Source organism: Nicotiana tomentosiformis, chromosome 5 (assembly GCF_000390325.3).
Source record: "Nicotiana tomentosiformis chromosome 5, ASM39032v3, whole genome shotgun sequence".
Classification (NCBI taxonomy): Eukaryota; Viridiplantae; Streptophyta; class Magnoliopsida; order Solanales; family Solanaceae; genus Nicotiana; species Nicotiana tomentosiformis.
The window spans coordinates 131,522,522-131,539,491 of record NC_090816.1 but is presented as its reverse complement, the minus strand read 5'-3'; the positions used below and the strand labels follow the sequence as shown (position 1 = coordinate 131,539,491).

General features: G+C 37.2%; 1 protein-coding gene across 4 annotated transcripts in view; it reads left to right on the top strand.

Moving 5' to 3' along the window:
* Nucleotides 1-2,624: 2,624 nt before the first annotated feature.
* Nucleotides 2,625-16,970, top strand: part of LOC104103376 (8-hydroxygeraniol dehydrogenase-like) — a 143,727-nt gene continuing 129,381 nt past the window's right edge. For 2 of the 4 annotated variants that reach the window (XM_070175367.1, XM_070175368.1), the window contains exons 1-3: nucleotides 2,627-2,815; nucleotides 2,962-3,075; nucleotides 3,809-4,319. In XM_070175367.1, coding sequence (XP_070031468.1) covers nucleotides 2,718-2,815; nucleotides 2,962-3,075; nucleotides 3,809-4,319 — 723 coding nt within the window. In that variant the 5' untranslated portion in view covers nucleotides 2,627-2,717. Of the gene's footprint in view, nucleotides 2,816-2,961; nucleotides 3,076-3,808; nucleotides 4,320-4,436; nucleotides 4,591-4,689; nucleotides 5,180-16,970 lie in introns of those variants that run through there. The other 2 variants (XM_009594591.4, XM_070175369.1) reach the window with 2 other exon arrangements.

Genomic DNA, 16,970 nt, shown 5'->3' with positions numbered 1-16,970 from the left:
TTTAGTCGGTTTTTAAATATTTATGGAAACGCATCCAGTAGAGTAGCACTTGAGATTTACGTTCCTTTGTCTTGTTTAGTTATTCTAAGCAATTGTTTATGGGATACCTGGCAAAAAGGGTTCAGTCCAAAGAGTTGGAACTTTCAAACAAAAGAATCGTGCAAATAATTGATTCCATATCGCACAATTTTGACTTCCAAGAGTTGTGTAGAATTCAAAGTGGCAACCCTAATTCAGAGGCGTATCTATGGGGATCAATCAATAGCAATAAACCTGGTTTGAAAAGGCTTATATGGAACGATTCCAAATAATATTCGGGGCAAATTTAAATAATATGAGTGCACTAATATCTTTATCAATATATAATTTGAAAATATATATATATATTTACGATGACTCAAGTTAACGATCAAACTCATCAATATTATTAGCATTATTAGCTAGCTTTCACACTTTAAAAACTATCAATAATAAAATTATTACTTGCCATTTTAAATATCTTACGTTATATATAGCAAGCTAAAAATTATTAAAAAATTCCTCATCCATTCTATTACGTAAATCTTTTTATGTACTTCTATTTTTCTGTAGATACGTGATTTGCATTATTAGTGAAAGTTTTCTTTATTGACCACTGAGCTAAAGTACCCACTTTAACATGGGTTCACACATGCTTATTTAAGAACAAAATAAAAAAAATAAAAGTGATATACATAGTTTAGGGAAAGAAGCATAGGTTCACGTGAATTTATCGCCTCCCATATAGATCCATTCTTGCCCTGATTAACTTATATAGAGGAATCATCTTATATATTTTTTTTCCTTTTTAATATATATTCGAATCATATTAAAAATAGGTAATATGATTACTTGTGTCACGATCCAAGCTCGTAACACGTATTATACGATTTAATCAAACAGATTTCACGGACTTGTCCCTCCGACTACGCCAGCGTCAAGTCCAAAAGTGGTGTATCACGAGAATTTATGATAATTATAAAGTTATTCACTCTTCTCTCCTTCTGCGTTCGGTCAAACGCGATCATACACGGACCCCTTGCATATACATACACGTAGCATTTGCCCAAATTAAAGAATATATTACGCCACAGAGAGACAAGGAGGATGCGATCATACACGGACCCCTTGCGTATACATACACGTAGCATTTGCCCAAAGAATATATTACGCCACAGAGAGACAAGGAGGATTGTCTTTAAGTGATCATATCAAATAAAAAATGGAAAAGGTCCAAATATACCTTTGTATTATATGAAATTGAGCACAATTACCATTCGTTAATACTTTAGCTCAAATATACTCTTACTCTCACATAGTTGGTCCATATATGCTCTTAGAGTTACACAGTTGGCCCATATATGCCATTTTCGAAACTAATTAACTCTTTCGTTAATTGTATTAACGTGTATTACAAACACTATTTCCTTTTTATTAGTACTTTTTTTCTTTACCTTTCTCTTTTCTTTCTTCTTTTTTCTTTTCTTCTCTTTTTTTTTTCTTTTTCTTTCTCCCTTATCCGATTTCCTCCATTACTGATGTCTTCTCCATTTTCATCACCAATTTCACTTGACAAAACTCATGAATTCCAATTACTAAGAAAATTCTCCCATAAGAATATTTTTATAGATCATATGTTTGTCAATTTTTTAATTTTTACTGAACATATATTTAGTTCTAAAAAATTTAACAAAGTAAGATTGAAATAATATTTATGTAACAAAAAACCCGAAAATCCAACAAAACCGAATAATCCAAACCGATATAATTGGTTTGGTTTGATTTTGATAAAAATCGAACCAACCAATTCCATGTACACCCCTAATTTACATAATTAATAAAAAAATAGAAAATATCCAGCTGAGAAAAGACTAACAGCTCAAATTTATAACACTACAACTTGAACTCTAGGCTTTTAATCATTAAATTATCTTTTTGGAAACAATTTAAATATTTTGGTCTTTTGAGTATTGTTAAAGGTTGAGATGTTTTTATTATTTTAAAGTTTAAACCATAATTTTTGGAACAATTTAATTTCGTTTTTTTAGAGGGCCAGTGAAATTAGAACTTGATTACCTTATGGGAGAATTTTCCTAATAATTGGAATTCATGAGTTTTGTCAAGTGAAATTGGTGACGAAAATAGAGAAGACATCAGTAATGGAGGAAACGGATAAGGGAGAAAGAAAAAGAAAAAAAAAGAAAAGAAAAGAAAAAATAAGAAAGAAAAGAGAAAGGTAAAGAAGAAATAGTACTAATAAAAAGTAAATAGTGTTTGTAATACACTTTAATACAATTAACGAAAGAGCTAATTAGTTTGATGAATTTCGTTTCGAAAAGGGCATATATGGGTCAACTGTGTAACTCTAAGGGTATATATGAACTAACTATGTGACGTTAAAAGTATATTTGAGCTAAAATATTAACCAAGAGCAAATATATTTAATTTCGTAAAGTAGAAGTACATATTTGGACCTTTGCCCAATAAAAAATTCAGAGAAAACAGATTGTCCAGAGAAGCCATGACGAAAGACTTTGCTTCACACCTCATCGACTACGTCATAAGCCATGAACTCTAAGGCCTATATATACATAATACTATCATATATGAAAAGAGCAACTACTTCATTATCTATCTATTTCCTACTGCAATTACTATTCAATTTGTTGTGATATCTCTAAAAACTAACAGTTAAGAAAATGATAAAATTATATGAGAATGAACAGCCAGTAAAGGCCTTTGGATGGGCAGCTAGAGATATCTCTGGTGTTCTTTCTCCTTTCAACTTTACAAGAAGGTATTATTTGATTCTTTTATCCTAAATTTTAGTTAGCTTTTTTTTTAAAGTTAAATTTATTCAGCTTCTCTGTTTTATGAGTGATGTTATGGCTATAGAAAACTCTAAAATGGGGGTAATTTGGTTTGGATTACTTATGGGTGCAGAGCTACGGGTGAGAAGGATGTGCAGTTCAAAGTTATGTATTGTGGAATTTGTCATTCTGATCTTCATCAGCTCAAGAACGAATGGAGCAATAGCATATATCCAATGGTACCTGGGTTAGTTTCCATCTTCTTACTTACTTTTTCTATGTTCTTTCTTTCTCTGTTCACTTGATATAACACTATTTTGTTTAAATCTATTCCAAAAGTAATGACCTTTTTTTCTTTAATATTTTAAACTTTTAAACTTTAAACTTTACAAATTTTATGTTTTTATGACCATAGAAATGTTCAGCAGACCACAAATTTTGAGGGCACTTTTGAATTCTGATGTGTCGATAGTCTATCTCTCTTTCTTAATTTATGTGCTCAAAAGTATGCAGCTTTCTTTTTTCTTTTTTAAATATTGTTATGATTGACATGTTGTTGAGCCGAGTTTCTTTCGGAAAATAGTCTCTCTATCCCTACGGGCCTCATACCCACTAGTGGAATTTCACGTGAAATTTCACAGAGTCGTCGTTGTTATTGTTATGATTGACATGAAGGGTTCCGGGTAAAATTAGCCTAATTTAGGATTATTGGAGTCAAAGTTGCTGTCTTGCGAATGGTTACGCTAACTCCATGTTAAGAGTTGTTTAAAGGAATTAAAGATTTGGTTGTATCTACAGATACTTTTATCAAGGATCAGATTCCAAGATAGAATATATTTTCGTTTACTGCAAGAAACAGAGTAGTGTAGTGCTTTCACAATTATTAAGTTTCAAAAGTGAAACTTAATCACATGTTACGCTACGTTACTAAAGTTCTTTATCTAAATGAGAATTAAGTTTTTTGATTATCAATTCTACAGGCATGAGGTTGTTGGTGTGGTAACAGAAGTTGGTAACAAAGTGGAGAAATTTAAGGTTGGTGACAAAGTAGGTGTCGGATGTTTAGTGGGATCATGTCGCAAATGTGAAAACTGTGACAACAATCTCGAGAATTACTGTCCTGATCAGATAATGACATACAATGGTATTTACACCGATGGAACCACCACGTACGGAGGTTACTCTGATATCATGGTAACGGACGAGCACTACGTCGTTCACTGGCCGGAGAATTTGCCAATGGAAGCTGCTCCATTGTTATGTGCTGGAATTACAACATATAGTCCTTTGAAATATTTTGGACTCGATAAACCTGGAATGCACATTGGTGTTGTTGGTCTTGGTGGTCTTGGTCATATGGCTGTGAAATTTGCTAAGGCATTCGGAACCAAAGTGACTGTTATTAGTACATCTGCAAGTAAAAAACAAGAAGCAATGGAGCGTTTAGGTGCAGACTCATTTTTGGTTAGTCGTGACCCTGACCAAATGCAGGTGAATATTATGACTTTTGACTTTATACCTCTGATCAATCAATCAACTATGCTTCAATCTTAAACTGGAGTTTGACATAAGAATATTAATTTTCATATATACATGTAATATGAGCAGGCTGCAGCGGGCTCGCTTGACGGCATCATTGATACTGTCTCTGCAATTCACCCTCTTCTTCCGTTGATTAATTTGTTGAAAACTCATGGGAAGCTTGTAATGGTTGGCGCACCAGAAAAACCACTAGAGTTGCCTGTATTTCCCTTGCTTTTAGGTACATTTCTTGAATCGACTGTTTCTATATATCCATGCATTCTTTTTAGAACCAACAAAATTTGATATTGATACAAATATTATATAATTTGATAAACAGGAAGGAAGCTAGTAGCAGGGAGTGCCATAGGAGGGATAAAGGAGACACAAGAGATGGTAGACTTCGCGGCAAAGCATAACATTACACCAGATGTTGAAGTCGTGCCAATGGACTATGTGAATACAGCTTTAGACCGTCTTTTGAAATCGGATGTTAAGTACCGTTTTGTACTTGACGTTGGCAATACATTGAACAAGAGTTAGTAGGGGGAGTTGGGCAAGAAAATGAGAATTGGATCTACTATGTGTGCTTCTCAATACATCGGATTGCATCATATATTTTGGATAATTTAAGAAATAGGAGTTCGTAATTGCTAGTAAGCCATGATGTAACCAATAATGAAAGAAGGATTAGGAGGGGGAAAAAAAGAAATTCAGAAGTGGTGTATGCACAGTACAATAAGGCTTAGATGTAATAAAGTGACCGGGTCGATTCGATTTTTATCAAAATGAAGCCAAATCAACTATATCGGTTTGGATTAGTTCGGTTTCGTCGAGTTTTTTGAGTTTTTTGAGTTTTTTGTTATTTAAATATTATTTCTATCTTATTTTGTTAAATTTTTTATAAGTAAATATATATATATATGTTTAGTAAAAATATAAAAAATTGACAAACATATTATCTATTAAAATATTCTTATGAGAGAATTTTCTTAGGAACACATAATAGTTATTTTTTTAGTCGTTATGACAATAATTTTTTGTTGATGTACACTTTCAAGCTTAACCGAATTTAGTAATTAAACATAAAAATTAATATGATACTTAAATAATAACAAGCACCTCACATTAGAAAAAATATATAAGAATTTAATAGATCTTAACATATGATATGTATATAGAAGAACAAAAAGATTGACGTATTTCAATAAGATTTGATGAGAAAGTGACCATACAACCTATTATTTAATATTATATCCCTGAGAATCCCAAATATTTATAGATATTTTTTAAAGAAAATTCTATATAAAATCTTAAAAGTATATATAAAAATTATATATTTATATGTCAGTTTGGTTCGGGTTTTGTTTTACTCAATATCAAACCTAGTCGGGTTTTTAATTTGCCGTCTGTTGGGCTTGTAACATTTCGAAGATAACTCGCACATTAATTCCATCGCCTTCATCGTCGGGCGTACCTCGAGCCATTGATCGGGCCCCTTCGCGAACGCTGTTTTTGGGGTCGGTCGACAGGTTGGCATCGATGGACACATGTGAGTTGACATCGATTGGGTTTGCAACTGGGACCCTGTCGAGGTCAGCAGGGGCACCTCGTTGCTAGGTACTATATTGTTGTTTTCGCGATGGTGGCCAGATTCAAAATCAACGTTAAGTAAGCAAATTGAGAGTTTAATATTCTTAGATATATCTGAAATTAAAATCTCAAAGAACAAGCGTAAAATAAAGTGTGTTATGAAAATATGTATCAAATTACCACTATTATCCTTAGCCCCACGGTGGGCGCCAAACTGTTTACCCTTAAAAAATAGATAAAGATTGAATTTATACGCGGTTTTAAGAATTTGTGAACTAATTCAATACAAATGATTAATGACGTTAGATAAGCTAATAAAAATTAGAATAAACAGCCAAATGAGGGGTGATACTGAATCCAGGCTCGGTTAAAAGCTTAATAAAAAGCCTTCCTTCGGTTCGGAGCCAAACACTTATGAAGAACTTATGAACAAAGATAAGAACTTTGAATAACTTTAGAAACAGAGAAAACATATGTGTATGTCACGACCCAAAATCCAACTAGTCGTGATGGCACCTAACCCAACCCGTTAGGTAAGCCAATTATCAACTATCTGATTCCAATGAAATTAACGATGTAATTAATTTAAAAAAAATATCTTAAACCAATACTTTTCCCCAAGAATTGGTAGTACAAATCATGAGCTTCTAAGAATAGAGTATACAAAGCGGAAATGAAATAAATACATAGTCTGTTTGAATAATACATAAACAGAGCTTTTATAAATTTAAGGCTACCCTGAACAAGAGGCAGCCCAATGTGCAGAAGTGTAGTATCAGTACAACCGACCCCATGTACTGAGTAAGTAATAAACCTAGCCGTAGGTTGAAAGTAGTGACGAGCTTCCACCAAGTCGGGTCCAAAACCAATAATCCACAACAATCCATAACAACATAAAGCAAATAATACCATAAGTAACTCAGGGATAAAATACTCAGCCAAAAAATGATTTTAAAAATTATAGTTTTTCCTTTCAAATACATCAGTGAAAACCCAAATCGTTTGCCGGAGTTGCAAAAAATATGAATAGTTTGAAAACAAATAATTTCTCCCAAAATCTTGTCAATAATAAATAAGATGTTTCATTTTTCTTCCGGATAACCCGTGTAAAAATAAAACAAATGCATCACTATGCCCATCTGTCAATAATGTGTGAAAAATCATGAATGATGTGATGCAGTACAGCACGAGGCAATACATCTCTATGCCTGTATGTCATGTGTGCAAGCCAATGCAATGCAACTCAATGATAAAATCATAAACAGCCCCTCGGGAAGAACATCACTCATATACAGCCCCTCGGGCAAACCTCACTGTCACTCGTTCCATTCGGGCATACCTCACAATCACTCTTGCCACTCGGGCAAACCTCACAATCACTCTTGCCACTCGGGCAAATCTCACAATCACTCTTGCCTCCCAGTCACTCAGCACTCACACTCAGTAGGTACCTGCGCTCACTGGGGGTGTGTACAGACTCCGGAGGGGCTCCTTTATTCCAAGCGTTATAATCTGCACGGACAATTCACGTGCTGTACGGACAACTCACGTGCTATAATAATAAAGTATGCTGCAGGCGGGCAACCCCTATCCACACTCATCCTCACAATCAGGACCTCGGCCTCACTCAGTCATAAACCTCTCAAGCCACTCGGGCATTTCAGTAAAACAGGGCATTCGGCCTAAAACATTTATATGCATCAAAATAGAGTCATAAAACTGAGTTATGATATGCAATGAAATGAATATGATTGAGTATGAATTTTTAATTTAAAACAAATAATTCATAGCAATATGACCTCTGTGGGTCTCAATAATACTGGCACATAGCCTCAACATATTTTTTAATATGCTTTTCAGCTCAATTTCTTTAACTCATAAAACCGCATGGAAAATGCCAAGATCATTTAACTACAAAATTCCACACAAATAATTATGTCAAAATTTCTATAGTGAACGCTCACATGCCCGTCACCTAGCATGTGCGTCACCTCCCAACAATTCACAAAATACATATATTCAGGGTTCATACCCTCAACTCCAAGATTAGAAGAGTTACTTACCTCGAACAAGCCGAATCCAATGTCGAGCAAGCTAAACAATGCTCCAGAAATTCCATTATGCGAGTATCAACTCCCGAACGGCTCGAATCAAGTAATAATTAATTTGATTCAGTCCACACAATTTATAGGAATTAATTCCATATCAAAATGCTAATATTTTCCACAAAATCCGAAATTACGCCCCAAAAATTATCTGTGGGGCCCATGTCTCGAAATCCGACGAAACTCACAAAATACGACAACTCACGTCTTGTGATTAATTCATGGAATATAATCACAAGGGAGTTAAGAACACTTACCCCCAGTTGTGTGGAAAATTTTCTCTCCAAAATCGCCCAACCCGAGCTTCAACATACGAAAAAGGGTGAAAATGTCGAACCTTCAAATTTAAGGTTCTGCCCCAGCGATTTTCGCATCTGCGGACAAGTTTTGCGCACCTGTGCATCCGCTTGTGTGAGCAAATCGTCGCATTTACGGACTCCACTCGCCTGCCCAGTTTCCGCTTCTGCGCGCATCCGTCCGCATCTGCGCTCATGCAGGTGCGGAAGTTTCCCTCGCACCTGCGACCAATGCCTCACAGCCCTCTGCCCGCATCTGCACTCCTTCTCGCGCAGGTGCGATTCCGCACCTGCGAAGCACCTTCCACACTTGCGCACCTCGCTTCAGTGCACCCTTGCTCGCAGTTACGAGCTCGCACCTGCGACTACTTTTCCGCAGGTGCGATTACACCAGAAGGCTTCAGTTCCAGCAGTCTTCCCAATTCAAAAATCAATCTGTTAACCATCCGAAACTCACCCGAGGCCCTCGGGTCCCCGTCCGAACATACCAACAAGTCCTAAAACACACCACGGACCTACTCGAGGCCTCAAATCACATCAAACAACCTCAAAAATACGAACTACACATGGATTCTAGCCTAATAAATTTAGAAATTTCCAAATTCTACAAACCATGCTGAAACCTATCAAATCACGTCCGATTGACTTCAAATTTTGCACACAAGTCATATTTCATATTACGGACCTATTTCAATTTCTAGAATCGGATTCCGACCCCCATATCAAAAAGTAAAACCCCCGAACAAACTTTTCATAAATTCAACTTTCGGCAATTCAAGCCTAATTCCACTACGGACCTCCAAATAATTTTTCGGATACCCTCCTAAGTCCAAAATCACCATACGGAGCTATTGGATTCATCAACATTTGAATCCGAGGTCTTTTACCTATAAGTCCGCATTCGGTCACTATTTTAACTTAAGCTTTAAACCTTGGAACTTTCCTTCCAAAACCTCACTGGACCCGAATCAATTATCCCGGCAAGTCACACAACAAATATAAAGTACAATTTGAGCAGTAAATGGGGAAGCAAGGTTGTAATACTCAAAACGACCGGTCGGGTTGTTACATTCTCCCCCACTTAAACATACGTTCCTCCTCGAACGTGCCAAGAGTTATTTCCAAGCCATCAAATCACTGTTCCATCATACCACATACGTACCCGGGGGTGAACCCACGTCACCCTATCCCACACAGGCTTGACTACACAATGCAACTGAAAATCATTAATTTAACTCTAGCCCATAAACCTTGGAATTTAATTTCCAACCTTTAGAATTTCTTTCAAGACACAAATCTTACATTTACACACCGTATAAGTCCGAACAAATTGCATCGAGCTATAACTATAACCACAGATATAATCAACCAACATATTATACAACTCGCATGCTCGTAGCACCATTCCTGATCGCAATGACTACTACAAAACCAACCACATACTAGTATTAAACCCATATTGAACCAAACCTCATCCTAAAACCTTCGTACACTGTTGATAATAAAAGAAACACGCGAAATTTCATGACCACTTACCATATCAACAAGTCACGGAGCCATCTCGCCCCAACCAGAACCATAATCCCTTTCTGAGCCGACTTTCAATATTATACTCCTCAATATACCGAAATCAAACCTGATCGTACCCATTCTAGGTCCAATGACCTTATATTACTAAACACAACTATTCCACGGACATGCCACACCAATATAACTCAGAGCCACAGCCCATGCCATCCGTGCACCAATATGCAACAATTCAAATGTACTCAGTCATGAAAATGACTAAAATGAGAGAGTTGCCTCGCAAGATTAACAAGTACCGCCACAACGAAATGCTGAAAATTCATCATATACCGTAGAACCATCACCCGATTCTAACACAAGGTTCATACCTTAACATAGCTCCGCTGCAATAGATGTCCCCATCCAAACGTTGGTCCCTATTATATACCCTAAGCCACCTTGCTCAAAATTAATAACCACGAAGAGGCAAATGACAAAAATGCCACACAACCTGAAAGAACATAACCATTACGCAATCGATCATGCAATACCCAAATACTCATCACGCTCAAATTCCACTATAAAGCTCAAATAAAACCGCACCATCTGTGCACATAACCAATGAATCACAAATCCTCGTAGCATAAAGGAGTAACTCACATATCAGCTCAGAACACGAATGAGCTCAACATCAACTGAATGACACATCCCTCAACAATAGCAGTATGGAGCCAACCATTCTGACTCAGTGTAGAATACACATCTTAATTGGGCCTACCAATAGATCGCCAAATCAACTCGAGTTACCCACAAATAGATAAAAACAATTCTTCCAAAAATCCATAATGACTGAATCATAACACATTCTATCATCTGGCTAGCTCCGGCCACAACTCCACAGTCCACAACCATGAACAATCCGTTCCTGAGAACTCCCAATCTCCAAATTCATAGAACACGCAAATTACCATATTTGATTCTATCTCCACCGCCCGAATGTCTAACACCTCTCTCATACACGATCATCCCACGAGAAATACTTTAAAAGTTCTTCCGTGCCACTAGGCAAAATTTGAATATAAGCAGTCGATCAACCAGGAAAAATGACGCAATACCTATGAGATATCCATAATTCAAAACATAGTGCGCCTTCTTAAATGTACACTCTACTCACGCAATACCAAATAGTTATAGCATTCATCTAAATATCGAAAACTGTTCATGCCCTCTAAGAATTTATGACCTCCCTTTCAAAGCTAAATTATGACCTTGCACACGCCAACCTTAATTCCACATAATACACCGCATCTATCATGCCATCATTTGAAAAAACAAATACGAGAACCTCATAATCATTCTAAGTCACAAGTAAAATACATATCTGATTAGCCAGAAGCCTTACATTTGATCCCATCCGGTATAAAATCACAATACTCAACATGCTCCTCAGCTCGGTAGGAAAATACCCATTTCAAACCATGGTAGAAAACCTCGAGAATGCTTTGGAATCCATTTGCACATAATCTGGCCATCAGAGTTGAATCTTTCTAAATCAACCAAGCCACGCAGGTCGCCAAGCCCAGGTGTATTGCCACAAAGCACCTATAGTAAACCCCTACATCATAAGTACTCAAAGAACCAATCATATCCATTACCATACTGATCTAACCTACTATCAAGTTGTCCTATTTCTCCAAGTCCCCTCCGAATTTGTCTTCAAATTGATACTTCTTCTTGCTAAAATACCACGATCTTTAACCACAACTCACCCTACAAACCTTAACATAGAACCACAACGCCATACGACCCATAAGCAAATATATTCTTCTTAAGCACCTTCAAAAATACCACAAGTATAACACTCACTCTGAGAATACTTTATGTGAATTTAAAATTGTTCTTCTTACCTTCCTTACACAAAAAAATGTAGAATCCATACACTAGTCCGGAAACATTCTCAATTGCAATATATAATTTCTCAAACTCACTGGAATTTTTTTTCTTTTCTCGGGAGTCACCCACTTTACTCAAATCTAATTGCACCGCCCAAATGGGCCCAAAGACGCGTGCCCCATTAGCATCACAATACTCAAAGAAGTAACTCTACTTTAACACACATATCAAATTCATACTCTGTGCACACTACATCATTCACCAATAACAACTCACTCATCCCAAGGATTTCATATACTCATATGTGCAATATAATCCTTAACCATGAATTTTCATTATTCAAGTCATCCTCGATCTCAACTTCTACAAATCATAGCTAACCCACAAGTATGTCTCAGACAAAAATTAAAATTCAATACCTAACCATGAAATCAAATTGTCAATAGCAGACTCCCCCACTTGGCTCAAAGCCATAGATTAAAATATTTTATAACTCACAATACCAATACTCTCTCACAACCATAATGCCACAGTCAGTCCAACGAAACTTCTTGCCAAGTTCATACAACGCCAACCATAAAATACCTCAATCATCCACTAAGCTCGCATTTATTCTCTTGACACTCAAGTCAACTTTCTCAGCCAGATTCAAATTCAAATCTCCACCCATACACCCCGTCGGCAAAAAAGAAACTCTCTACTCACATCATAAGGAATACTCCTACGTAGATTACTCCGCAGAAGATAACCCACCAGCTCAGCCTCAAATTGACATCTTGTTATACCCTTTCGCAACCACAATTACTATCCAATAACTTAATCTTTCTGAGTCCAAACTCATTAACTAGACACGAGAATTTAGTTTTACCCCAAAATTTAACAATGTGAAAGATCCTTCAAAACATTCATACTGGAGACTGTACGCCACATCAATTCGAAAATCAAGAACCCAATGGCCTTTCCTTTACATTTCAAGGAAACACTTCTTGTCATAGTCAAATCGTCTTAACATATCCTGCATTTACATCATACTCATCACAAAGCCATTCCGCCACTCATAGAGCCACAACTTCCACTCAAAGGGATATTACCGGACATATGAGTCCAAATGTACAGGTTACAATTGAAGCTACCGAGTCTAAGATGTGGTCTAAACCTGACCTCAAGTCCTTCAGACTGGCCCATCACCAAAACATAGAATACACATCTTGAACCTCATTTATAAAATCACAAGTCGGCGATGCACAGCTGATACCGAGCGCTCATGTTCGCATACGAATACTTGGAAGGAATTCAAAAAGTTATATTTCAAGTTGAATCAACTCCGCACGATAAGGAAGGAAAGATGGGAAGTATATATCCTAAATGCCCTGTAGCCTCTCGAAGATAAGTATGGACGTCATCAAACCAATTCGCAAGACCCCACTAGACACTTGCTCATGACTTGTAGAACCTATGAACCTAGGGCTCTAATACCACCTTGTCACGACCCAAAATCCAAGTGGTCGTGATGGCACCTAACCCAACCCGTTAGGTAAGCCAATTACCAACTATCTGATTCCAATGAAATTAACGATACAATTAATTAAAAGAAAATATCTAAAACAAATACTTTTTTCCAAGAACTGGTAGTACAAATCATGAGCTTCTAAGAATAGAGTACACAAAGTGGAAATGAAATAAATATATAGTCTGTTTGAATAATATATAAACAACGTTTTTATAAATCTAAGGCTACCCTGAACAAGTTGCAGCTACAATAGGAACGCAGGTACATCTTCAAGTCGCGCAACGATCGAGCATAGCAACAACAACAGCCAACATTTGCACGCAATGTGCAGAAGTGTAGTATCAGTACAACCGACCCCATGTACTGAGTAAGTAACAAACCTAGTCGTAGGTTAAAAGTAGTGACGAGCTTTCACCAAGTTGGGTCTAAAACCAATGGTCCACAATAATCCATAATAACATAAAGCAAATAATACCAGAAGTAACTCAGGGATAAAATACTCAGCCAAATAATGATTTTAAAAATTATAGTTCTTCCTTTTAAATACATCAGTGAAAACCCGAATCGTTTGCCGGAGTTGCAAAAAATATGAATAGTTTGAAAACAATAAATTTCTCCCAAAATCTTGTCAATAATAAATAAGATATTTTATTTTCCTTCTGGATAACCCATGTAAAAAAAATAAATGCATCATTATGCCCATCTGTCAACAATGTGTGAAAAATCATGAATGATGTGATGCAGTATAACACGAGAAAATACATCTTAATGCATGAATGTCATGTGTGCATGCCAATGCAATGCAACTCAATGATAAAATCATAAACAGCCCCTCGGGAAGAACATCACTCATATACAGCCCCACGAGCAAACCTCACAGTCACTCGTGCCACTCGGGCATACCTCATAATTACTCTTGCCACTCGGGCATACCTCACAATCATTCTTGCCTCCCAGTCACTCAGCACTCGGTACTCGCACTCAGTAGGTATCTGCGCTCACTAGGGGTGTGTACAGACTTCGGAGGGGATCCTTCAGCCCAAGTGCTATAATCTGCACGGACAACTCACGAGCTGCACAGACAACTCATGTGCTATAATAATAAAGTATGTTGCAGGTGGGCAGCCCCGATCCGCACTCATCCTCACAATCAGGCCCTCGGCTTCACTCAGTCATAAACCTCTCAAGCCATTCGGGCATTTCAGTAAAACAGGGCATTCGGCCCAAAACGTTTATATGCATCAAAATAGAGTCATAAAACTGAGTTATGATATGCAATGAAATGAATATGACTGAGTATGAATTTTCAATTTAAAATAAATAATTCATAGCAATATGACCTCTGTGGGTCTCAATAATACTGACACATAACCTCAACATGATTTTTTATATGCTTTTCAGCTCAATTTCTTTAACTCATAAAACCGCATGGAAAATCCCAAGATCATTTAACTACAAAATTTCAAAGAAATAATTATGTCACAATTTCTATATTGTACGCCCACACGCCCATCACCTAGCATATGCGTCATCTCTCAACAATTCATAAAATACATATATTCAGGGTTCATACCCTCAACTCCAAGATTAGAAGAGTTACTTACCTCGAACAAGCCGAATCCAATGTCAAGCAAGCTAAACAATGCTCCAGAAATCCCATTATGCGAGTATCAACTCCCGAACGGCTCAAATTTAGTAATAATTAATTTGATTCAGTCCACACAATTTATAGGAATTAATTCCATATCAAAATGCTAATATTTTTCACAAAACCCGAAATTACGCCCCAAAAATTACCCGTGGGGCCCACGTCTCGAAATCCGACGAAACTCATAAAATACGATAACCCATCCAATTACAAGTTTAAACCATACTAATTTCACTTAAATCCGACTCCAAATCGGATTTCAAACTTGAAAAATTCGTTTTGTGACATTATAGAAATTTCCTTCTATTTCTCTTGAAGATTAAATAATCTTACACCAAAAATAAAGATTAATTCATGGAATATAATCACAAGGGAGTTAAGAACACTTATCCCACGTTGTGTGAAAAATTTTCTCTCCAAAATCGCCCAACCCGATCTCCAAAATCCGAAAATGGGTGAAAATGTCGAACCCTCGAATTTAAGGTTCTGCCCCAGCGATTTCCGCATCTGCGAACAAGTTTTGCGCACCTGCGCATCCACTTGTGCGAGAAAATCGTCGCATTTGTGGACTTCACTCGCCTGCCCAGTTTCCGCTTCTGCGCGCATCTGGAATTTTCCCTCGCACCTGCGACCAATGCCTCACAGCCATCTGCCCTCATCTGCGCTCCTTCTCGTGTAGGTGCGATTCCGGACCTGCGCACCTCGCTTCAGCGCACCCCTACTCGCACCTGCGACTACGTTTCCGCTGATGCGATTACACCAGAAGGCTTCAGTTCCAGTAGTCTTCCCAATTCAAAAATCAATCCTTTAATCATCCGAAACTCACCCGAGGCCCTGGGGTCCCCGTTCGAACATACCAACAAGTCCTAAAACACACCATGCACCTACTCAAGGCCTCAAATCATATCAAACAACCTAAAAAATACGAACTACATACGGATTCAAGCCTAATAAATTTAGAAATTTCCAAATTCTACAAACGACGCTGAAACCTATCAAATCACGTCCGATTGACTTCAAATTTTGCACACAAGTCACATTTCACATTACGGACCTATTCTAATTTCCAGAATCAGATTCCGACTCCATTATCAAAAAGTCAAACACTCGATCAAACTTACTAGAAATTTAACTTTCGGCAATTCAAGCCAAATTTCACTATAGACCTCCAAATAATTTTTCGGACACGCTCCTAAGTCCAAAATCACCATACGGAGCTATTGGAATCATCAAAATTTGAATCCGAGGTCGTTTACCCATAAGTCCGTATTCGGTCACTATTTTAACTTAAGCTTTAAACCTTGGAACTAAGTATTCCAATTCCTTCCAAAACCTCACTAGACCCAAATCAATTATCCCGGCAAGTCACACAACAACTGTAAAGTACAATTTGAGCAGTAAATGGGGACGCAAGGTTGTAATACTCAAAATGACCGGTCGGGTCGTTACAGTGTATTGTCTCGGTATGCGTGTTGCAATATGTGTATTGAATAATAATCTTTCCCTTTATATAGTAGGAGAGTTACCCTAAGTATAATTTTAAGAAAGGTAAAGATCTTCCTTTTCGCTAATCACTGATCAACTGCTGATTTGGGCCGAGATTTACGTCGTGATATTTGGTCGGGCATGACTATCACGGCCCTTTGTTAATCGTGTGCGTACGTTTGGCAATGCTCTCCGAGGTCTCGTTATTCGAATCGGGTCCGGGGGCATGGTATCGATGGCTCCGGGGGAAGGTTGTTTGTTCGACCTTAATACGGGAGGTTCCCAGCTTTGATTTTGATTCCTTGTAGTTACGTCCTCACTTCGTTTCTCCCATCAGGAAATTGGAGTGCTCCTTAGCCCCGGTTTTACCCGTATACATCCCTGGTTTGCTTATTTCTTCAAAAACAAATGAGGCCTCTAAGTCAATTTGTTGTATTCATTAGCTTTGTTGAATCCTGAAATATCTTGCATGTATTTCCCTAAACAGTATACGTGCAATATCACTTTACGATATTCACGCTATCAAGATCGTTCTTCAATTCTATCTTTCTAACAATTCTAAAAGTGGACTTGTATATGAACATT